Source organism: Neolamprologus multifasciatus, chromosome 7 (genome assembly GCF_963576455.1).
Source record: "Neolamprologus multifasciatus chromosome 7, fNeoMul1.2, whole genome shotgun sequence".
NCBI classification, from domain to species: Eukaryota; Metazoa; Chordata; class Actinopteri; order Cichliformes; family Cichlidae; genus Neolamprologus; species Neolamprologus multifasciatus.
In genome coordinates, this window is record NC_140445.1 from 33,292,431 (window position 1) to 33,316,247 (window position 23,817).

Below are 23,817 nucleotides of genomic sequence, written 5' to 3' on the forward strand. Positions count from 1 at the left end.
AGCATATCAGCACACACACCTCATACTAACTACCAAGCACGGTGGTGGAGGGGTGATGATTTGGGCTTCTTTTTCATACACACCCATCTGAGCTTCTTGCACATGACTGCAAGAAGCTAATAACTCCTCTGTATACCAAAGTGATCTAGAGTCAAACCTGAGGCCATCTGTCCAACTAGCCAAGTCTAGTGATATAGGTTAAAGTTTGGGAATCCCCATAGCTTTGTTTCTGTTGTCTACATTTAGACTGTATAGTTGTCTGCTGCTTTTACTCATTGTTATAAAAGTATAATGCAAAGCAAAGGTGTGTCTGAAGTACTTTTTACATGTTCTCCTCAGCTGCTTCTCAGTTTGGTCCCGACTGAAATATCTCAAAAAACAGCCATAACATCTTTGTAGATATTAACCATAGTACATTTCTGCATGGCAACATGGATCTCATTCGCAGGTCAACATGACAGCAGTATTGCTGTGAGTATATTAGCATGATTAGTAACATTATGGATTAGTTCAGAAGGAGTCTGCTAGCCAACTTGTTTTAGTTGCATTTGTTAGTTGACATATTTAGTTATTTTGGTTAATAAGATAAGATAACCTTTATTTGTCCCACACGTGGGAAATTTGTTAAATTTGTTAAATATCCACAAGGGTTATGAAACCAGCTTTTAGTTTTTCCTCTAAAACTCTAAGTAGAGTTACTCATATAAAATAGCTGATTTAAACTTGTATTTCACAGCAGCTTTCCTAATGTATGGGTTAATAATTTGACATTTCAGCAGCTGTAATTATACCACTGTTTTCTTGGATAAAGCATAGCGCTAACATCAAAATCACATTAAGTGTAATCTGAAATTTAATTATGAGCGTCATCTTTGGTCATATCTCAGCTGTCACTATTAATTAATGCAAATGTTGCAGAAGCAGGAGGTGAGATATTTGTCTTGGTGCACTGACTTTCTGTCCTGATCACAGCAGACAGTCTGTCAGAGTCGTTATAATGCTCAGCCATCAACCAACAAGCAGATTTCAAGTCCTGAGATGAGACCACTGTGTGTACACAATATGTTTTGGGATTTCTGCTCAGGACATTTGCAGGTTTGCTTTTAATATGCAGTGCAGGCATGCAGTTTTATAAAGGTATGTAAGTCAATAATTACACTGGCCAGGTCAGCAACACTGAGGGGCCTGAACGACCACAGAAGACAACCTAAGTGCATGATGACCGATTTTTTCCAATGGTTAAGAAAAACACCATCAAAACATCTAACCAAGTCAAGAACACACTCAAGGAGGTAGGAGGGGTTTTTTTTGTCAAGGGCTACAAGCAAAAGATGCCTCATGTGAATACAAAGCATTTATAATAAGGTGAAACCCAACAGTTACATTAAAGAACAGGAAAGCAGATTAGACTTTACCAAAAAAAAAAAACCATCTAAAAGAGCATGCATAGCCCTAAAACTAAGTCTTTGGATGAATGGAAGGAGGAATGAATATATCTACACTGAACAAAAATATAAACGCAACAATTTTGTTTTTGCTCCCATTTTTCATGAGCTGAACTTAAAGATCTGAAACATTTTCTACAAACACAAAGGACCCATTACTATCAAATATTGTTCACAAATCTGTCTAAATCTGTGTTAGTGAGAACTTCAGGTTTGCCGAGATAATACATCCCACCTCACAGGTGTGGCATGTCGAGGTGCTGATTAGACAGCATGAACATTGCACAGGTGTGCCTTAGACTGCCCACAATAAAAGGCCACTCTGAAATATGCAGTTTGATCACACAGCACAATGCTACAGATGCCGCAAAACCAGTCAGTATCTGGTGTGGCCACCATTTGCCTCACACAGTGCAACACATCTAAGGAGATGTGTTGCACCTTGTGAGGCAAATGGTGTGCAATGGGCATAGAGTTGATCAGGTTGTTGATTGTGGGCAGTGGAATGTTTGTCCACTCCTCTTCAATACTTGTGCAAAGTTGCTGAATATTGGCAGGAATTGGAACACGCTGTCATATATGCCGAGCCGAGCGTCCCAAACATGCTCAATGGGTGACATGTCTGGTGAGTATGCTGGCCATGCAAGAACTGGGATGTGAGCATTTGTCCACTCAAGTTAAAATTGTTAAAATGTTTAAAGTGATGAACTGCAGTCAGGTCTAGACCCCGATGAGGACCACGAGCATGCAGATGAGCTTCCCTGACACGGTTTCTGACAGTTTTTGCAGAAATTCTTTAATGCAAACCGATTGTTGCTGCAGCTGTCTGGGTGGCTGGTCTCCACCTGGTCGACCATCCTGGAGGTGAACATGCTGGATGTGGAGGTCCTGGGCTGGTGTGGTTACATGTGGTCTGCAATTGTGAGGCTGGTTGGATGTACAGCCAAATTCTCTTAAACGCCTTTGAAGATGGCTTATGGCAGAGAAATGAACATTCATTTCACAGGCAACTGTTCTGGTAGACATTCCTGCAGTCAGCATGCAAATTGCATGCTCCCTCAAAAGCTGCGACATCTGTAGCATTGTGCTGTGTGATCAAACTGCATATTTCAGAGTGGCCTTTTATTGTGGGCAGTCTAAGGCACACCTGTGCAATGTTCATGCTGTCTAATCAGCACCTCGACATGCCACACCTGTGAGGTGGGACAGATTATCTCGGCAAACCTGAAGTTCTCACTAACACAGATTTAGACAGATTTGTGAACAATATTTGATAGTAATGGGTCCTTTGTGTTTGTAGAAAATGTTTCAGATCGTTAAGTTCAGCTCATGAAAAATGGGAGCAAAAACAAAAGTGTTGTGTTTATATTTTTGTTCAGTGTACTTAAAGTAGTAGTTATTTTGTTATACATAATAATAATGATAGCTGACTTCCAGATGCTGTTTGTGCTGGCTCACTGTCACACTGCCCTGCTTTACTGAGACATCTGAATAGAACAGATCCATTGTTGTCATTATTGGCGACACTAGTGCTTTTTCGACTGCAGCAAATTATACTGACTGCTGTGAAAAAGGCCTGTGACACAGGGGCGATTCTAGGATCAGAGCTTTGGGGGTGCTGAGCACCCAGAGAGCTGCCCATCCAGGCAAGGTAAACTTTACTCATCACAATGAGACTTCTTCCCCGTCTCTGTCAGTCCCTGCATCCCTAAATGCCTCCAGTTGTCCCGAGTTCTCTCTGACTGCCTCCTTGGTGCATTTAAACCCCTGCATCCTCCCTGTCCTCATTGTCTGTTGTCTTCATCTCCATTATCAGTCATCATAATTTTACCCTCTCTGTGCAAGTCTGCAAATTTCTTTATTAAATCATAAGTTTCTTAAATTCATCAAGTCTCTCTGTGCCTGGGTCCTTGTCACAAAACATGACATCACTGTTTTGTACATTTTAACTAATTTAATCCCCACATTTTTGAAAGAAAAGCAAAACACTTTTTTGAAAAGTCTGTAACAAAACCATCAAATCTGATCAAGGTTATTAAAATGCTGTCAAAGAAGAATGGATTGGAATAAAAAAAAAAAAAATACATATCCTAACCTTAATTACTGGGGAAAAATGATGAATGATGCTCATAGTGAGTAAAAAGTAAACTGTGTGCATTTTTTGGACAGAGATTCACTTCTAAAGTGTATGTATAATACAATTCAATTCAATTCAATTCAATTTTATTTATATAGCGCCAAATCACAACAAATGTCGCCTCAAGGCGCTTCATAGATACAGAGAAAAGCCCAACAATCATATGACCCCCTATGAGCAAGCACTTTGGCGACAGTGGGAAGGAAAAACTCCCTTTTAACAGGAAGAAACCTCCGGCAGAACCAGGCTCAGGGAGGGGCGGCCATCTGCTGCGACCGGTTGGGGTGAGAGAAGGAAGACAGGATAAAGACATGCTGTGGAAGAGAGACAGAGATTAATAACAGATACGATTCAATACAGAGAGGTCTGTTAATACATAGTGAGTGAGAAAGGTGACTGGAAAGGAAAAACTCAATGCATCATGGGAATCCCCCGGCAGCCTACATCTATTGCAGCATAACTAAGGGAGGATTCAGGGTCATCTGGTCCAGCCCTAACTATATGCTTTAGCAAAAAGGAAAGTTTTAAGCCTAATCTTAAAAGTAGAGATAGTGTCTGTCTCCCGAATCCAAACTGGAAGCTGGTTCCACAGAAGAGGGGCCTGAAAACTGAAGGCTCTCCCTCCCATTACAATACAGATACATAAAAAATACACTCCAAAAATAGAAGAGTCCTTGAAATATACAAAATATTATTAGAAAATGGAGACACTTGGCCTTTGGTACAATGTATACAATGTATGAAAATATCTTTACTGCAGATACTACTATGGCTCTGCAGATTTTTTCTTTTCTTTTAACCTATGTCGCCTCACCTTGAGGTTGGTAAATCTGTCTATCACATTTTGGTGGTCAAGTCTCTCACGCATCTCTTTCTCAACTGACATCACAGCCAGGTGCTGGAGTCTGCTTTGACCCATGGTCCTTCTCAGCCAGGTATGGAGCTGACTCAAGACACTAAAAGACCTCTCACAGCTACAGCTGCTAACTGGGTTTGTTAGGGCAACCTGAATAACAGTTTTCAGTTTGGGGAAGATCTGATTATCCAGAAGATTGTACAATGTTAACATATCTGGAATGGCACCAGCCTCACTCTTGAGCTTTATAAAGTCTTTGGCAACCGTGACTTCCTCTGACTGAAGCTCAATATGGTGTCAGCCCTGGCACTGGGTTGTCAGTGCCAGGGCTGACAACCCAGTTTGTTTTGCAGATTCTGTATAGCAGCTTTAATATAGGGAGAACACAACTTCCAGATTGTATGAGTTGTTTGTATTAGTTGTTTGTCTTTCTTTTTCTTTGCCAGTTTAACAGTTCCTGTTTTGCCTGTTAGTACTCCCTGTCTGTTTTCTTACCTGGTACTTCCTGATCTTGTACTTTGTCCTCATGTTCCTCTCTTTCCTCTCTCCCTCTTTGGACTGACAATCTGTACACACACACACACACACACACACACACACACACACACACACACAACAGGAGTTATAAGGTTAATGGGCATCCAGTCAGTTAGCTAGTTAGTACCTTGGGTTCAATATCGGCACATGCACATATGGCAAAATAACCAGTTTCTCTCATTACATTTCAAACAGGACAGTGGTAACAACAGCAGGCTACGGACAATGTTAAGTTTTAGATTTTAAATAGGCTGTATACATTTCAATGAGATCAACAGGGCAGTCAAATATCGCTAATTTTACTACAGAGCATCGTCGGAAAACACGTTTTCAACTAGGGCTGCCACAAACAATTATTTTGATAGTCGACTAGTCACCGATTATTTTTGCAATTAGTAGACTAATCAGATCATGCATCCATTGGATGTACAGGTACAGCTTATTGCACCAGCATGCATCTGCTCTCATATAACTATCATTAGCTTACAGCTCTAAGTGTTTAAGGTATGTGCTAACTAAAAATAAAGACAAGATGATAGTTTATTAAATTTGAATGAAATTTGCAGATTGTTTCGGTGAAGTTTAATAAACTCATTGTTATCTAAAATATAACGGGACACCGGAGTATATCTCGAGCATCTCACACTTCTGATAATCAGCTGTCTGCTTGACGTTTATTCAGCTGTGTAAAAACTATAACTTTAATCTCAGCCTAACCGATTTACTCAGGAACAAATAAAATACTAAAAAAAGGTGGTCTCAGCCACCATCGCTCTGGCAGCAACAGCGCTAGAGCGAGTAGGAGAGAGCAGAGCTGGAACAAACCATTTTGGGAGGGGGGGGGTTATCTATACTTTTGTTGTTAAAATGTTCCATCTCAATTAAGTACTGTATGCTTTTTATACTTTTAGTAGTGTGTCCTACAAACAGCAAATATTTTCAAAAAAAGTAAGACATCTTTGGGGGTGCTTTGATTCATTTTGGGGGTGCTGAAGCACCTCCAAAACTGGGCTAAAATCACCCCTGCTGTGACACAAGGTTTAGATGAACAGCAATAACCTTTTAGTTTATGGGAGACAAAAACTCTTAAGGTATGTAACAGGATTCAAGCAAACAGACAACAGAGCATGCAAAAACAAGCCTAAGTTTTCAGAAAATTGGAAAGAAATTACTTATATGCACAAAACACGCTGTGGCCTGCTGTCATGTGTGTGAAAAGAACTGGCTCCAGAAGGAGATGTCTGGAAAGTCACGCCATCTGGATTATTTAGGCTTAGGCCCAGAGGTTAATAAAGTTTTGTCGTACAACCTTTGCCACAACCTGGAGTTGTGAAATAAGGAAGGGATGTGAGTCTCTTTGTCTGTTTTTGTTTTCTTTTTACCTTCTCTAGTCTGACCTCTCCCAGTGTCTCCTAACCTTTGCTGGTTACAAAGAAGGTCAAGGTCAAACGCTTAGACAACCTAGGTACCCACTTCCCCCGAGGTTTAGTATATTGCTGTGAAGTTTGAAGACATTCCATAAAAATATTAATAATAATATGAAATTTTTCCTGAGTTGCACATTTGGTGTGACCTTCACCTTGACGTGATTTCTACCAAAATTAAATCAGCTTGAGATGTTACTGGTATCTACCAACACACAAAATTTGAAAACAATATTTTACAAACTGTGAGTCTGTTGGGTCTGTGTTTCCACAAGCCCCGCTAGTTTAGAAACTTATTCTCGTTAACGACAAAAACAAGACAAACATCTTTTACTTGCTAGCAAGGGAAGTCTTTGGTCAAGAACCAGCTCTTGGAGCTCACGCTCCTAACCTGTCTCCAGCCCAAAGTCCTTCAAAAGAGCAGCTGTCCCCGTAGCTATTTATTAAGAAACTGTTACAATACACATCACAGCAAAAGCACCTCCCCTCGTAAGACCCCTCTTGGTTACAAAGACAAGGCACTATGTGTGTGTATGTGCATGTGCAAGAACGTGTGTGTGTTATGTAAGAATGTGTGTGTGTGTGTGTGTGTGTGTGTGTGTGTGTGTGTGTGTGTGTGTGTGTGTGTGTGTGTGTGTGTGTGTGACCTCCTGCTGACCAAAAAGGTCATAAAAGCAGGAAGCAACATCACAAGAAACAGATCTTTCAGATAGGATGTTTCTGCAATAAAACCTCCCCCAGCACAGAGTGGCTGGAGAGGTGCTCAGGATCAAAGGAATGTCTTGATCCTACTGCTTGAACCAAGACTGTACAAATTTAAGAACATAATGACAACATTCAACAATTAGACGTAACAGAGTCCCAGACTGCTAACAAACAGACAGAGAGACAAATGGACAGAACTGATTACATACCCTTTGAGGGAAGAAAAACAATATCTGTTCATTTACTCATATCTGTCATTTAGGCCTCTATGGTCTTGGCTCATTATCGAAGTTAGGCAGGCATACATTTATTACCAGCGGCTTAATCACTCTATTTGTGAATGCGTTGGGAAAGCAAGGAATGGAAAGATAATGGTATTTTATTATTTGTCACAATGGCAATAAATGTGTCATGTCTATTGATGTGAAGTCACTAGAAGGGAGGGAATGATAATGTGATACATTATATGCATTAAAGTGCTGCATTTATTCCACGTGCCATGTGCCATGGAAGACATCTCACGTCTTCCTGAAGACAGATAAACTCATATGGAATATTGACAGTGAATGATGCAGCAATAACAATTTGTGCTATGAGTGATAATGTGATAATGATAGGAGGCCCCGGGGCAGACCCAGGACACGCTGGAGAGATTATATCTCTCGGCTGGCCTGGGAACGCCTTGGTGTTCCCCCGGATAAGCTGGAGGAGGTGGCTGGGGAGAGGGAGATCTGGGCCTCTTTGCTTAGGCTGCTGCCCCCGCGACCAGGCCTCGGATAAAGCGGATGAAGATGGATGGATGGATGGATGGAGTGATAATGTGAAGAGATGATATTCAGAAACTCTTTCAAAATAACTCATTATGTATTCCGCTAAATTTAGAGCTTGTCAAAAAAAAAAGGATTTCAGCAAAAATAGACTTTAAAAAAGCACTTGTGCAAACAAAGTATAGGCCTCTGGTGAAAAGACATCATTCAAAAGAGAACAATTTGCAAGTCGGGTTTAAGGCTGCACCTATTCAAATGCAAATACTGGTTGAAAACAACCAGCTCTGCAGCTCTTCAGTCCAGAAACTAGGATTTCTGTCAGTTTAAACCACCCATTTCCATTCATTATTGAATAATTATGAATCATATGTTTTCCTTTCTCTGTTGAATTAACAATAAAGTGCCTGAGCAGCAATTAGTCAGTAGCTCCACCCAAGCTAACTGCTGAATATAAATGAACAGCAGGCCACTCCATTCTCTGCAGCTCTGGCCATGGCAAAACATTTTTCCTTCCATGGTTCGAGTAGCCTTGGAGCCATTCCCATTCAGTAGAGGCACATTGAAAAGGACTTGGCTGGCATTTAAATTCAGGTCTGACTTTGCTTTCTCAAGTAAAATACAATACAGGACACAAGGCAATGTAGCAGATGAAGAATATAGTGGACTTATTTGCATCTAATCTGGGCTCATTTTGGCATTTATGGCAGTTGTGGAACTGGTAAATATGTGTCTTGAGCCACGTTTGATATGAGCTACAGCAGGCGCAGGTGTTGACATCTGGCTTTGGTAAGGTGGACCTTTGGCTGAGCTGCAGCAGCGAGACTCACATGCATAGATTCATCAAGTTGTTGGAAACATTCCTCAGAGATTTGGGACCATTTGACATTAGAGTATCACACAGTTGCTACCGATTTATTGGTGGCTCATACACTTTGCATTTTGCATTATGACAAATATCCACATCACTGACATGATACCTCAGGTGTTTTGCATTCACTGATCTAAATACAGGTGACAAAGGGAAAACTAAGATGTCTTTACTTTGCGTTCCTTTGGTAACGAGCTCCCAGTCTCTTGATCCAATATTCTTCCACACAGTATTCCTTTTTTTGTTCTTTTGTTGGTGGTGGTACAAAGCACTATTACCAAAACTATTACCAAAACATATTCATATTACAAATTTATGTTGATAAATCACAGAGAGGCAAAACTAAAAACAGACTGCAACTTAAGACAAAAGCAACATTTTTCAAATTTACATACATTTGGAAACTTCATAGGTTTGACACTGCAGCTTTATTATTATGATAAGAATAAAATGCCTTATTGAAAAAAACAACAACTCATAAATAACTTTTTTCAATAACTAACCTTTTCACATATTACGTAATATACTTCCTTATAAGCTTGCACTTGTAGCTGTTGCTCTCTTGGTGTGACGTATACGGGATTGCGTGTTCTCAATTAATCATCAGTAAATCATTGGAATGATTTACACATGGGCACACCGCCTGATCTGGAAACTAATCCAGCATGCACTGTTCGGATTGGGTAGCTAAAGACTCCTTTTCTCCTGGATGTCTCACTTCTGCAGTGTTTTTAACTACTCCTCCGGTTATCTGGCAGCCAGCCATTTCTCCCAGTTGGCCGCTATTACAGTAGGTAGGCGCTTGAGTGTCCTGCAGGCGCAGAGAGGAGTTGCGCTTCACGCTTTCGCTTCATGGCTCAGCGGTCTGCTCACCTTGTCCCCGTCGCGCTGCTGGTGTTTGGACTTGCCGGAATCCTGCTCCTTACTATTTCCACCGAGGATGTTCAGGAGGAACCTGAGCTCAGGGTAAGGTCGGATCGGTGCGTGTCAGTGTGTTGTGTGAAGGGTGTGAAACAGGTGGTACATAAAAAAAAATAAAAAAATAAAAAAAATTAAATAAAATTAAAAAGAAAAATAAATGTGGGACCAGGGGATTCGAGGACATTAGCCTTGATACCTGGATGTAAATATGGCCCCATATTTTGAATTTACATTTTATATTATGCTTAATTTTTATAGCCTAATAGGGCCGTGTCAGTTGCAAGTGGCTTGCTGCAGAGCCATTCAACACCAAATTCTGTTACTGCTGATCCCTCATTTTTGTGTCACCAGCTTAATATCCCATGGTTCCCTTTTATAATGTAGCTCCCCTTCCACCCAGCAATAACGTGGGAATCCAGTCTGAGAAAGCAAGCACAAAGGTTTTCTTCTGTTTTTTTTTCCGAGGAGACAAATGCAACAGTGTGTTGAAAGGACTGAACAGACAATTAGAGCGTCTCGTGTTTTGTTTGCCAAGTGTTGGGATTCCTCACAGCCGAGTGCACAGCAATGAAGAATTATTATTAGGGGTGATTAGGAACATGTCTGTATATTGTTGCCGTTCACCTGCAGCACTGATATGAGACGCGTGTGGTCCCTTCCCTTTGCATTGTCGGTCACATGGGTTCCCGCGTGGCCAGATTTCAGCACACTCTCCAGGTTCCTTTATTTTCAGAAGGCATTGAAGCTGTAATGATTTGATATTTACTGATCCACAGCAGCACAACGCAGACCTGCAACTGAGCTCAGAATTGAAATCTGTCTGGCTGCATAAACGTTTCCTTTAAATGTCTATACTACAAAGCATTTTACAAACAGCTGTGAGCATATACTGTAGCATAAAGCATGATCATAAAATTATGATGAAGCACAGCTGAATCTGTGTTAATATTACAAGTTCAGGATAACTTGTGGCACCCACACTGTAAAGAAATTTCCAAATATAATTTGACTCCATTGTTTTGGCTTCTTAGAATTACAAATTATAGGCATGCTACTTGTTTTGGTTTGGTTTTTTCCCAGAATTTCATACTTAAGCCTCTTATTACTCCGTTTCCAAAAAGCTGGGATGCTGTTTGCTTGTCTTCAAATCACTCTAACCATATACTGAAATGTCATACCACGTATGCAGTTGTGAAACATAACCCATGATGGGTCTTGGTCTTGTGACATGCAGGCATATAAGATGATGTCTGAAGTTCTGTTTCTGCAGATACTAATTGTTTTTGTTTTTTTTAGCCAGAGTTCTTACTCTACTTGTTTGTGCAAGCCAATTGTAACACAGCAGTTTATATGGCAGGCAGCACAACTGGAGTGTATGAAGTGCATTTAACTAAAAGTAAGGAAAAATGGTTAAAATGTATTTTAGTTGACTATAATGCTTTATGCTATTAAAGTCTTACTCCTCAATTTATGGATTTTACACTCAGGTCATTCCATTTGAAATCTGCTAATTTTTAAAACTTTTTCTGATCATCTCTGATTTACCTAAAAATACAAATCCAGGATAAAAACTGGCTGGAAAAAAGTATTTAAAAAAAAAAAAAAAAAGTAAGAATTTTACCTCATCTCGTTTTTTCTATGTGAAGGCCTGTTGTTGTTTGTTTGTTTTTTACTCTTGTTTTTGTGTTGAAGTATGTATCTCAAATTGTAGATCCTGATTCATTTTGAAGGCAACAAAACAGATTTCAGTGTGAAATAAAACAACCTGAAAGTGGGGCTTTCACAGAAATTATTCTGTGTCCAAACTTTGGTTTGTTGGTCGGAGAGGGTCAAGCAGATGGTCCATGTTGATTTTTAGATGAAATGACTCATTCAAAATAATGATTTTCATTAGCCTTGAATTTGTTCATTTTTTCTCATAGAGCCAAAACTTTGTATTATTTAAGCAATATGGATTGATGTAGTATTTGCATTGCACAACTCCATTAAGAGGACTCCATAGACAAACACAAATTGATTTAAAATAAAAATGTATTATGGATACTGAGATATTTTATACATGTGCAGGAGGAGAGAGAGAGGATACATAAACGAGCTGCCAGGTAGGAAAACAGACGCAGAAATCGGAGGCAGTTCATGGATGAAGGACATGCAGAGAGTTAGTGTGACCAGGGAGGGTGCTACAGATGGGGTGAGATGGAGGCAGATGTGGCAACCCCCTAAAGGAAGCAGCTAAAAGAAGACGAAAACATTTTAGGACATTTTATAAAGATTTTATACTGCTGGATTATAGTAGAACTTCAATTGAATCACTGTTTTCAAATCAAACATGTGACCTTGTACAATATAAAATCCATAAGGCTCTTTTGATGATTGCCAGTTGTCCTCATTTCTAGCCAGATGGTGAAGGTTACATTACCACGATCCTTAAAGTCATTTTTGCTACTCTGCTATATTAAGTTGAGGTCTGCTTCAAAGCGGTTGCCACAAAAATCTTTGTAAAGGGTGGAAAAAATGTATTTTCACTACTTTTTCTCCTCAATTTCCCTTTTCTGTAGTATGGGATTGTCCTGGATGCTGGATCCTCGCACACATCTTTATACATATACAAGTGGCCAGCAAATAAGCAAAATGGCACAGCCGTGGTCACCCAGCATAGCAAATGTCACGCTGAGGGTAGGTATCATAAGTAGCACTTCCCACACCAAAAACATTGGTAGAGTTTTGCTTGAAAAACAAAGGGTGCTTAAAGCAACAATTATTTGCAGGAAATCGTGCAGACTTGTTTGACACATACGTTAATTTGAAGCTGGTGCAGTTCATTTAGACAAATGAAAAACTTGTCATATTTAAGTATATGCAAAAGTTGTATAGCATATGGACAATAGATGCTCAAAGTTTGAATGGTAATTGAAACATCAATGAAATTGAAGGCGTTTTTTTGGGGGGGGGAGGGTTCCCCTCTTTCTTTCTTTTTTTTAATTGCAATTTTTACACACAAACTTTGGGAGAAAGAGGTCAGGATATTGTTTTGTTTTGTTTGTCCGCAGCTGTTTTTTACCACACAGCAGGAAATGGTCTGCTTAAGATTCATTCACGGTATTGGAAAGGTGTGGAAGCTGAGGGACTTTTCAGAAGGCCATGTATCCAGTATTTGTAGGCTGAATTTCGGCTAAGTAGTGTGTCTGCTAGTCGTTTTAAATCTTTAGCTATCTTAGCTCCTATATCATATTCCTCTTCCATCCATTCTCATTAGTTTTTATCACATTTCTCAGCCAGTCTTGTAAGTTTGTTTCAGGATCTTCCTGTGTGCGCTGTGTCAGTTAACAGTAGTCCTCCTAAATCTTGACAACCCAGCTATGGAGGATAAAAGATTGAGTGATCTAATGAGAAGTAGCCTTTATTGTGCTAACAAAGAAGACTAACCAGTTTCAACATAACTTTATTCATTCATTATAAATGAACTACTCTTATGTTAAACCTATTAGGTGTAGTTAATCACATTATTTCATAACAATATACATGCAGTACACCTTTCATCTAATGGAAGAGTACTCTGTAAAACTCATTACACCACATAGTAATTTATATACTTGGTTGATAATTGAGAAATAGTGGAAATCTTAATGATGAGTTGGTTGTGGGAAAGTCAGCATGGAGTTTTTTCTGAATGAGTTATTTTATTGCATCACTGCACTGATGTCAAAGCAAATGTTTGCCTAGCAACAGTCATGAGTCAGAGTTGAGCTTTGTGGTTTGCCACTCCTGCCCTGTAGAAAGCTTTTATTCCTGTGTTAACCAAACAACTTTTTTCCCCTTGTCATTCATGAGCACGGTGTTTATGCTGACATGTTTCAGAATAAAATGATCCTAAGATGTCTCGAGGAGGAAATATGCGTTCTTATTTAAATATAAAGTGTTTTTCCCAAATCATTTTTTTTTCTGAGTTAATGCAGATAACTTGCTTTACTTATTCTGTGACTTTAGATAACGTTAATATTTTAAAATTTTACACACAATTCAGTAGATTTTCATACAGCTGGCTGGGAAGCTGGGATAGTAGTTGGATTCTTTTGTATTGCAACACCACAAGGATATGGGTCACAATTGCTAACATTGATTTTTGTGAATATTACACCAAGTTGATTACGTTATCAAATAGATTTTGTTTGTTCGACATGTTCATCATTCGCTCAGGTGAAGGAATTGCAAGTTATGCAGGTCAAACGGGAGCAGCAGGGCAAAGCTTAGAAGCATGTCTGGATCACGCAGTGAAGAGCATCCCAAAAGACAAGCACCAGCTCACACCTGTGTACCTGGGAGCCACAGCCGGCATGAGGCTTCTGCAGTAAGTCGTGTCTGTTTTGTTTCCATGTGTTTTAGTTATGTATCACCTTAATTTTGATCCTGTTCCAAGTAAATCTTGTAATAATGCTAAAATGGCAATCCATACTGGCCTTTTTAACCGGCTTACACATTCATTAAACAAGATGAATGATGTGTTGGGAATATAATTATTTCTGTGCCAAATATAGCAAGTTTCTACAGTGCAGAAGAAATCAGAGAAAAGTGAAAAAAGCTAAATGTTGTTTAAGAGTTTTCAGAGTAGCTGTTGCACTGTTTGTTGTAATGACTCCACTGGACAAACTTAACCAGCTTCATGATATTGCCACCTACAATGTGTAATTGTTGTCAGTTGTGTTGGCATGCAGTGAATAGCCCTGTTTGACTCCTGGATAATAGACTGAGGTCCTTCTGCTTCAGAAAATGAGAGGTATCCACACAAAATGGTCTCCCCTAGATTCAGTTTCTCTCTTGCAAATTTCCTACCATCATAACGTGTTTTCTGTAAAAGAGCTGCTTAAATGTAATCCTTCATTTAAGACCATTTTAGCCAGATTATTTTAGCGGCAACCCTTGTTGCATTGAATGGTCTGAGGATGAAAAAATATAAACACAAGGAATAAGCAGTGATTGCAAATTTCATAGGGCTGAAGTCACATGTTTCAGGATAATTTGGCTGTATTATGTTATTTTAGAATAAGGAAATTACCTTCAAAGTGTTTGTAGCCACCTGCAAGCACCTGAGCCTCTCCTCCCTCTGCATTTCCTATTGGAAAGACAAACACATCTGAGGGTCTCTCAAAACCTGTAGATCCCCTCAATATCCACACACTGAAGTTTACAGAGAATTGACTGGACGGTGCAAAGTTGTTTTATGTGTTTATCTCTAGTATGCTGAGCAGGATATGTTTTATATTTGTACCAGTTCTACTTTGCCTGGTGGAGGGCATGCAGCAATGGGGTCAAACCAAAGTCTATAAAGTTAAAAGCATTGATTGGGGATGGTGACGGGGCATTCAGACATGTAGATAAGATTGAAGGCATGAGTGTTGAAAATGCAAAGCATTATCGAGAAGAGTTTAAATGTATTCAAATATTTGGTTTAGTGGCTTAATGTTGCCTGCAGACAGGAAACCATCTTTTTATTTTCAGTTTAGCCAGCAAAACTGCCTGATTGGGTTTAGGCAGCTATCAAGTATGGATTTAAACATCTTGTCTGGAAGAAGGCATCCTTTCCTTGTATGTGTACCATAACTCAATCAAATATGCAGCGGAAAACAGCTGGACAGTCACTCAGTCTAACTTGCATGCGTGCGTAAATCATTTGATTCTTGCAAATGTGTTTTAAAAGCTGTTTTGTCACAAATGCATTTCCATACACAAATACACCACCTCATTTTATAGTTTGAGCTGTTTTGTTTGCGGGTTTTACTGACGAGTATCAGCATGAATGTTTACTGAAATGTTTTTCATGTAGCATTGACGCTAAACTTTAATGTGACACACAATCTTGACTTCAGCTTATTCTAAAGTCTATTTTTAAAAATCATAATAATAATAATCCTTTAATTTAAGTTTACTGGGAGATCTAAAGACCTCATAAGGATGACTTATAGCTTGGAAAATATCTGGAATGTTAGTTTTGACTTTAATCTGTCCTTTAGTTCCTGTCTGCATATTTGTCTCATGCAGAGGTAATGAACAGATTAAAAATAAATAAATAAAAAATCATAACGTTCTATAGTACTTATAGTAACTTTGTTATTTAATTTCTTCTTTGCCTTTTCTGTTATGAAGCAATTAAGTAAATGTAAATCTTTGGTGGGCGTTTCTGCTCCCCTGGCCTTATGTTTGACACCCCTGATTTGCAGTTTTAAAACTTATGCCTGAAGCTTACAGTAGAAGGCATAAAAATAACACTTTACTTTTATTTATATATATATATATATATATATATATATATATATATATATATAATGAAGTGTAAAAAAAAAAAAAAAGATCATTATCCTCATGACCATCATTCTTCCTAATGATTTGGTGAAAGTCTTATCACTAAAAATCTTGATTATATTTGTTTTGTTTTGTTTTTTTTCCCTTGTTCAGTTTATCTAGTCCAGAGCTGTCCACTCAGATTCTGAAGGAAGTGGGACAAAAAATCCAGTCCTACCCTTTCGACTACCGGGGAGCAGCCATACTGAGTGGCAAAGAAGAGGGGGCATATGGATGGGTCACAGTTAACTATCTCTCAGAGAACTTTATTAAGGTATCCAAGTGTGTAAATGTGAAAATCAGAAGCTTTTAAAATGGTTTTAATCAGTAGGAATCTGCAATATTATTTATGAGGAGACTAGAAGTCAGTTATTGCTGTCACTGTGAAACTTTACCAGCAAATTGATAACATTATGAGAGCGTTTGTATTGCAAGTTTTCTGAAAATGGCTTTATATATTCAGTAAGGCATTAATTTAATTTGTAAATACTTTTCCAAAACAGAGATGCAAACATTGGATGAAGCCAGGTTTTTGTGACTATTCCTTTGCAGTATGGCTTTGAGGGGCACTGGTTCAGCCCCAGCAGACCGACAGTGGGAGCTCTCGATCTGGGCGGCGCATCCACGCAGATAACATTTGCTACTGAGGAAAAAATCGAGAACAAAGACGATCTGATGAAGCTGCGCCTTTATGGTCATGAGTATACTCTGTACACACACAGCTTCCTGTGCTATGGGAAGGACCAGTTCCTCATGACACTGCTGGCTCATATAATGAAGGTAGTGTAACGTCACTCTCTTAAATCACAAGAAAAGCTCAAAAGAAAAATCCTGTCCACAAAATGACTGTTTTTCAGGATTTTACATTAATCACTTTTATACATGAACTAATCCATTTATCCAAAACAATCCTAACCAGTCACTAGGCCTAACCAAATCTTAGATCTTGCCACAACAAACACAGAATGACTACAGGGAACAAAGAATAGAGCTGAGATGTTGCTGCTACCAGAACCAGACTTTCTAAGCAGCACCAGGAATGTTGCAGAGGAGCCAATCAGCAAAATGCTGAGATTTAGAGAATGTCACTTAGTTATTCTTCTAACCACAGTAAAAAAAAAAAAAAAAAACACTTGGGTCATAACGCGAACACAGACTGCCAAATACACACAGAAATGAAGAAGGGAACAGGCCCAATGCTTTCTGAAACTCCTTTTCTGAAATCGCCACTTCAGGTTCTCCCTGGCTTCAGTCTAAACTGATGCATAGTATTAGACTATAGCTATGTATAGAATAGTATATATACAAATGTTCACTCCTATAATAGAATAACCTAAGTGTAGGTATCTGGCTTTAAAACTGGCACACATTAAAATGAGTTACTAGGAACTCAATTCAGTAAATGTCCGCTGCAAGTTAAGGTAGAAACATGCAGCTATGTAGAGAGGAACATATCTAACTATACTGATGTATTTTTAAGGTCAGCCTCTCCAATAAAACCACCAGTATAATGTATATAAGATCATTGTACTCAAAATGTTTTCTCTTTCTCAGTCTCAGGGTTACCCTCAGTCTGTCACTCACCCCTGCTATCCTGCAGACCACAGCAGGACGGTGAAGCTCAGCAGTATACTCGACTCTCCATGTACAGTAAAGTACAAACCCAGCTCCTACGACCCTCATGCTTCTGTGACAGTACATGGCAGCGGACACTATGAATACTGTCTGGGTAACGTGTCTGAAGTCTTCTCCTTCAACAGCTGTCCCTTCTCCCAGTGCTCATTTGACAAAGTCTTCCAACCAAATGTCACCGGAGGTTTCATGGTAAGAGAAGCAGAGCAAATGCTTTCTTAAACTTAAAGCTCAGCCTGTATGTCAAAGGTGCCGCCACAACCCCAGATTTCTTTTCACAAAACTTTAATGTTTTAAAACTGCTATACTGTTTATGAAAGTAACATCATTGCAGACCACACTATACATTCAAGATTGTTCCTGTCCATGCTGTCATAAGCACAGGTCTGTTTATCAAGGGATGTTAGTTTTGACTTTAATCTGTCCTTTAGTTCCTGTCTGCATATTTGTCTCATGCAGAGGTAATGAACAGATTAAAAATAAATAAATAAAAAATCATAACGTTCTATAGTACTTATAGTAACTTTGTTATTTAATTTCTTCTTTGCCTTTTCTGTTATGAAGCAATTAAGTAAATGTAAATCTTTGGTGGGCGTTTCTGCTCCCCTGGCCTTATGTTTGACACCCCTGATTTGCAGTTTTAAAACTTATGCCTGAAGCTTACAGTAGAAGGCATAAAAATAACACTTTACTTTTATTTATATATATATATATATATATATATATATATATATATATATATATATATATAATGAAGTGTAAAAAAAAAAAAAAGATCATTATCCTCATGACCATCATTCTTCCTAATGATTTGGTGAAAGTCTTATCACTAAAAATCTTGATTATATTTGTTTTGTTTTGTTTTTTTTTCCCTTGTTCAGTTTATCTAGTCCAGAGCTGTCCACTCAGATTCTGAAGGAAGTGGGACAAAAAATCCAGTCCTACCCTTTCGACTACCGGGGAGCAGCCATACTGAGTGGCAAAGAAGAGGGGGCATATGGATGGGTCACAGTTAACTATCTCTCAGAGAACTTTATTAAGGTATCCAAGTGTGTAAATGTGAAAATCAGAAGCTTTTAAAATGGTTTTAATCAGTAGGAATCTGCAATATTATTTATGAGGAGACTAGAAGTCAGTTATTGCTGTCACTGTGAAACTTTACCAGCAAATTGATAACATTATGAGAGCGTTTGTATTGCAAGTTTTCTGAAAATGGCTTTATATATTCAGTAAGGCATTAATTTAATTTGTAAATACTTTTCCAAAACAGAGATGCAAACATTGGATGAAGCCAGGTTTTTGTGACTATTCCTTTGCAGTATGGCTTTGAGGGGCACTGGTTCAGCCCCAGCAGACCGACAGTGGGAGCTCTCGATCTGGGCGGCGCATCCACGCAGATAACATTTGCTACTGAGGAAAAAATCGAGAACAAAGACGATCTGATGAAGCTGCGCCTTTATGGTCATGAGTATACTCTGTACACACACAGCTTCCTGTGCTATGGGAAGGACCAGTTCCTCATGACACTGCTGGCTCATATAATGAAGGTAGTGTAACGTCACTCTCTTAAATCACAAGAAAAGCTCAAAAGAAAAATCCTGTCCACAAAATGACTGTTTTTCAGGATTTTACATTAATCACTTTTATACATGAACTAATCCATTTATCCAAAACAATCCTAACCAGTCACTAGGCCTAACCAAATCTTAGATCTTGCCACAACAAACACAGAATGACTACAGGGAACAAAGAATAGAGCTGAGATGTTGCTGCTACCAGAACCAGACTTTCTAAGCAGCACCAGGAATGTTGCAGAGGAGCCAATCAGCAAAATGCTGAGATTTAGAGAATGTCACTTAGTTATTCTTCTAACCACAGTAAAAAAAAAAAAAAAAAACACTTGGGTCATAACGCGAACACAGACTGCCAAATACACACAGAAATGAAGAAGGGAACAGGCCCAATGCTTTCTGAAACTCCTTTTCTGAAATCGCCACTTCAGGTTCTCCCTGGCTTCAGTCTAAACTGATGCATAGTATTAGACTATAGCTATGTATAGAATAGTATATATACAAATGTTCACTCCTATAATAGAATAACCTAAGTGTAGGTATCTGGCTTTAAAACTGGCACACATTAAAATGAGTTACTAGGAACTCAATTCAGTAAATGTCCGCTGCAAGTTAAGGTAGAAACATGCAGCTATGTAGAGAGGAACATATCTAACTATACTGATGTATTTTTAAGGTCAGCCTCTCCAATAAAACCACCAGTATAATGTATATAAGATCATTGTACTCAAAATGTTTTCTCTTTCTCAGTCTCAGGGTTACCCTCAGTCTGTCACTCACCCCTGCTATCCTGCAGACCACAGCAGGACGGTGAAGCTCAGCAGTATACTCGACTCTCCATGTACAGTAAAGTACAAACCCAGCTCCTACGACCCTCATGCTTCTGTGACAGTACATGGCAGCGGACACTATGAATACTGTCTGGGTAACGTGTCTGAAGTCTTCTCCTTCAACAGCTGTCCCTTCTCCCAGTGCTCATTTGACAAAGTCTTCCAACCAAATGTCACCGGAGGTTTCATGGTAAGAGAAGCAGAGCAAATGCTTTCTTAAACTTAAAGCTCAGCCTGTATGTCAAAGGTGCCGCCACAACCCCAGATTTCTTTTCACAAAACTTTAATGTTTTAAAACTGCTATACTGTTTATGAAAGTAACATCATTGCAGACCACACTATACATTCAAGATTGTTCCTGTCCATGCTGTCATAAGCACAGGTCTGTTTATCAAGGGTTGTTGAATATTAACATTTGCTTTCCTCCTGAACAGTGACACCTTTTCTCAGGTGTAGTTTGGTAATCAAATTACACCTGCCCTACATGCCAAGTCATTCTAACCTCGAACATCACCAGATGTTTTGAGTCTCATCCTCTCTCACATCAAGCAAACATGTCAACAGAGGATGCAGTCATCATAGCTCTCCACAACTAAATCTGGAAAACTCCAGTGTAAGAATACTGCCTGTAGGTTTCATGAGTAACAGATCCCAGAATATCAGGGTGGGAGATTGCTCTTATCCTGAACACTGGCACATCACAGAGGTGTGTTGTCAAATTTATGGTCTGTAATCTCAGACTGGTGTTATCGCTATCAACTGGACTGAAACGCTGCAAAAACCAAGGAAACAATAGTGGACTATCTCCAGCAGACCAGCTTCTACCAGTGAGCCGTCATGTCTTGTTTCAAAACAAAAATATTATATTTATGTTGGTCTATTTTTTATTTATTTTTTTTATTTTTTTGCTTCAAACCTAGAGCTGCTAAACAATGTTTTATTATTTTGTGAACAATCATGGTAGAGATGTCTTCTAAAGTGATTCCTATGTGACCTCCTCACAAATCTTACACATTTTGAAGGGTTTTGATCTTTGGAAAGAGACATTGCTGCTGAGTTTTTCAAAGGCATCATTTGTGTTTGGCTTTTGCCTTTTAGATACCCCATAGTTCTATTATATTCAAGAGAAGGCATATCGCACCAACGTGATCTTGAGTGGAAAGCATTTATATTCTATCCAGGGTGAGCTACCATTTAACTGTACTGATGTTAAGTGGTAAGTGCATATAAATCAAAACATAACTTGAAGTTCCATCCACACAGGATGACCCTGATGGTTGGCCACTAGTATTAATTCCAGGCTCCGGTTGCCTGGGTAACCCTCTAATGCGTTTCTGCAGTTGCTTGACGTTGCTGAATATGATTAACTTTACACAGTTGCCTTTCAACATGGCTAACTTTTATTTGATCGTTGTGCTGTAGCTGTATCACTTTTTACATGTTTTTTTTCTTTTCCCTTTTCTGTTTTCAGGCTTTCTCTGCTTTCTTCTATGTTCACTCATTCCTTCAGCAAGTCACTGGCATAACTGCTAGCTCTCCTTCAGAACTACAGGATGCGACCAAAAAAGTGTGCAGCATGAGTTTCACCCAAGTAATCACCTTTTCTATTCATGCTTTACTTATCCAGGACATCTGTTTCTGGCAGCATGTGAAAATACTTATTGTATTTTTCCAGATGATGCTTCTCGCTCCAGAGCAAAAGTCCCGTTTGCATTACTACTGTGCTGCCTCTGTGTTTCTCAATACTCTCATGTTGAGAGGATATGGCTTCAATGACACAACATTCCCACACATTTCTTTTCAGAAGAAGGTGATTATTATCTCTTTACAGTTAAAAACAAAACATGTCAATGCTCCATTGCAATTGGATGGGAGTTGATCCAAATATATTCACATCATTATGTTGCTGACCCTGCAGGTTGCTGACACCATGGTGGGTTGGGCTCTGGGCTACATGCTGAGTTTAAGCAATTTGTTGCCAGCAGAGCAACTGGAGCTGAGAAAGGCCCTGACCCCAGGAGTGTGGGGATCCCTCATCTTTCTTTTTGTCATGCTCCTTGCCGCAGTGCTTTCCTTCTGCTTATTTAGAGTTTATAATGGACAGAATAAGAAAAGAGGCAGTGAAAGCACAATTTAGCTAAGAAATTATGTCAGTTTTTTATTTTGCTCTGAACACTGACCCGACAAGGAAGATTTGGAGCAAAATTTGAGTTTTAATTTAAGCATATTCTCTATTATATAATACCATAGTTTGCTTTTGAAAAAATAATTTTTACACTAATTGACTTATTTTTAACTAGTGCTAAATGTAAACTGTGGTTTGTTAATTGACTGCAAAAATTTAACACGACATATACAAAATGTTTTGACTTTAACATGTTTATACAGTTTGCTGCTTTAACCTATAATTGAGTGGTATGTATAAAATGAGTGAAACCATTGCATCAACTTGCTGTGAATGTAAACTACTTTAAAGCTGACAGTGAGTACTCTGACTTTAGTTTGGAAAAACAATGCCAGCGTGGAAGTGCCTTAAAAGTGCATCTTTTTTAATGGCCAGCAGGTGGCAACTCACTCAACAAAAAACACTGGAAGCCTACTGGAAAATGTCCCTCGGCTTCCTTTACTCTGATCTCAGCGAACCCCGTTTTTGATGCAAGTTTCAAGTCATGCGGAATAAAATATTAAATGCATTTTGTGAATATCTGCTGCTATTTGACTCAAAGGCATTTGACCACAGATATTATCCAATGACCTGCTGTAGTTGGGCAGCAGTTGTCCGCAGGAATAAGTAGTAGGATTTAAGAGTGTAATAACGGACTGAAACAGAAGATGGAATTCATAGCGTGGCCCAGCTCAGTTTCCAACAATGGCGGCAACTAGTTAGTTTTAATATTACTCTTATTATTCTTTCTGGGTCACAAAATAAACGTTTAACATATTTTAAGGCGAGAATGTAGCTGTGTAAACCTCAAATATCTGCTCAGTTTATCAAGACACCACATATTTTCAAAAGCGCTCTGACGTTTTCAGAGACGTCTGTTACCCACTAGCTCGATAGCTAGCCGGGGGCAAAGCTCACTAGAGCCGTGAGAACACCGGACTCCCGGCGAATCGTTTTCAAACCCACCACCGTCTTTCGCTACTCAGGTTAAACATGATATATAAGTCACTTAGATAACTTAAAAATGTTATTGTTCGGCTTTTTTTTTTTTTTTTTTTTTTTAGTATTTTATTTGCTCCTGAGTAAATGTTTTGGCTGAGATTAAAGTTATAGTTTTTACACAGCTGAATAAACGTCAAGCAGGCAACTGATTATCAGAAGTGTGAGATGCTTGAGAATATACTCCGGTGTCCTGTTATATTTTAGATAGCAAGGAGTTTATTAAACTTCACCGAAACTATCATCTTGTCTTTATTTTTAGTTAGAACATACCTTAAACACTTAAAGCTGTAAGCTAATGATAGTTATATAAGAGCAGATGCTGCTGGTGCAGTAAGCTGTACGTTTTACGTCCAATGGATGCATGATCTGATTAGTCGACTAATCGCAAAAATAATCGTTTGTGGCAGCCCTACTTGGCACCAACATGAACAGCAAGATTGCAACGATGAAAACATAACAGGACTTGTATACAGGCTCAAATAGATTCATACGCTCAGATCTTTTAACAAGTGCTGCTGTAAATTTCACAGTGCCAGTTGGCTTGACCAGGCCACAGCCTGTTAAGAAAACCAATTCTTGTTTTTTAAAGTCCTTAAGGATATAAGCTTTGCAATCATTGCGC

General features: G+C 38.9%; 1 protein-coding gene and 1 long non-coding RNA gene across 3 annotated transcripts in view; one reads left to right on the forward strand and one right to left on the reverse strand.

Moving 5' to 3' along the window:
* Nucleotides 1–4,396: 4,396 nt before the first annotated feature.
* The window catches only part of LOC146514615 (uncharacterized), a 35,814-nt gene continuing 16,393 nt past the window's right edge, over nt 4,397–23,817 (reverse strand). The window contains exon 2 of the long non-coding RNA XR_014875074.1: nt 4,397–5,004. This is a non-coding gene — a long non-coding RNA (uncharacterized LOC146514615). The remainder of the gene's footprint in view (nt 5,005–23,817) is intronic.
* Nucleotides 9,334–23,259, forward strand: entpd2b (ectonucleoside triphosphate diphosphohydrolase 2b). 2 transcript variants are annotated; one of them, XM_085168279.1, is made up of 9 exons: nt 9,469–9,705; nt 12,219–12,336; nt 13,858–14,008; nt 16,111–16,270; nt 16,549–16,776; nt 17,551–17,820; nt 21,501–21,620; nt 21,705–21,839; nt 21,948–23,259. In XM_085168279.1, the coding sequence occupies exons 1-9, from the start codon at nt 9,592–9,594 to the stop codon at nt 22,164–22,166; spliced, it is 1,515 nt and encodes a 504-aa protein (XP_085024405.1). In that variant the 5' UTR covers nt 9,469–9,591; the 3' UTR covers nt 22,167–23,259. The 2 variants fall into 2 exon arrangements, with proteins under 2 accessions (XP_085024404.1, XP_085024405.1); XM_085168278.1 differs by lacking the exons at nt 21,501–21,620; nt 21,705–21,839; nt 21,948–23,259 and adding an exon at nt 11,728–11,851 and having other exon boundaries at nt 9,334–9,705; nt 17,551–18,025.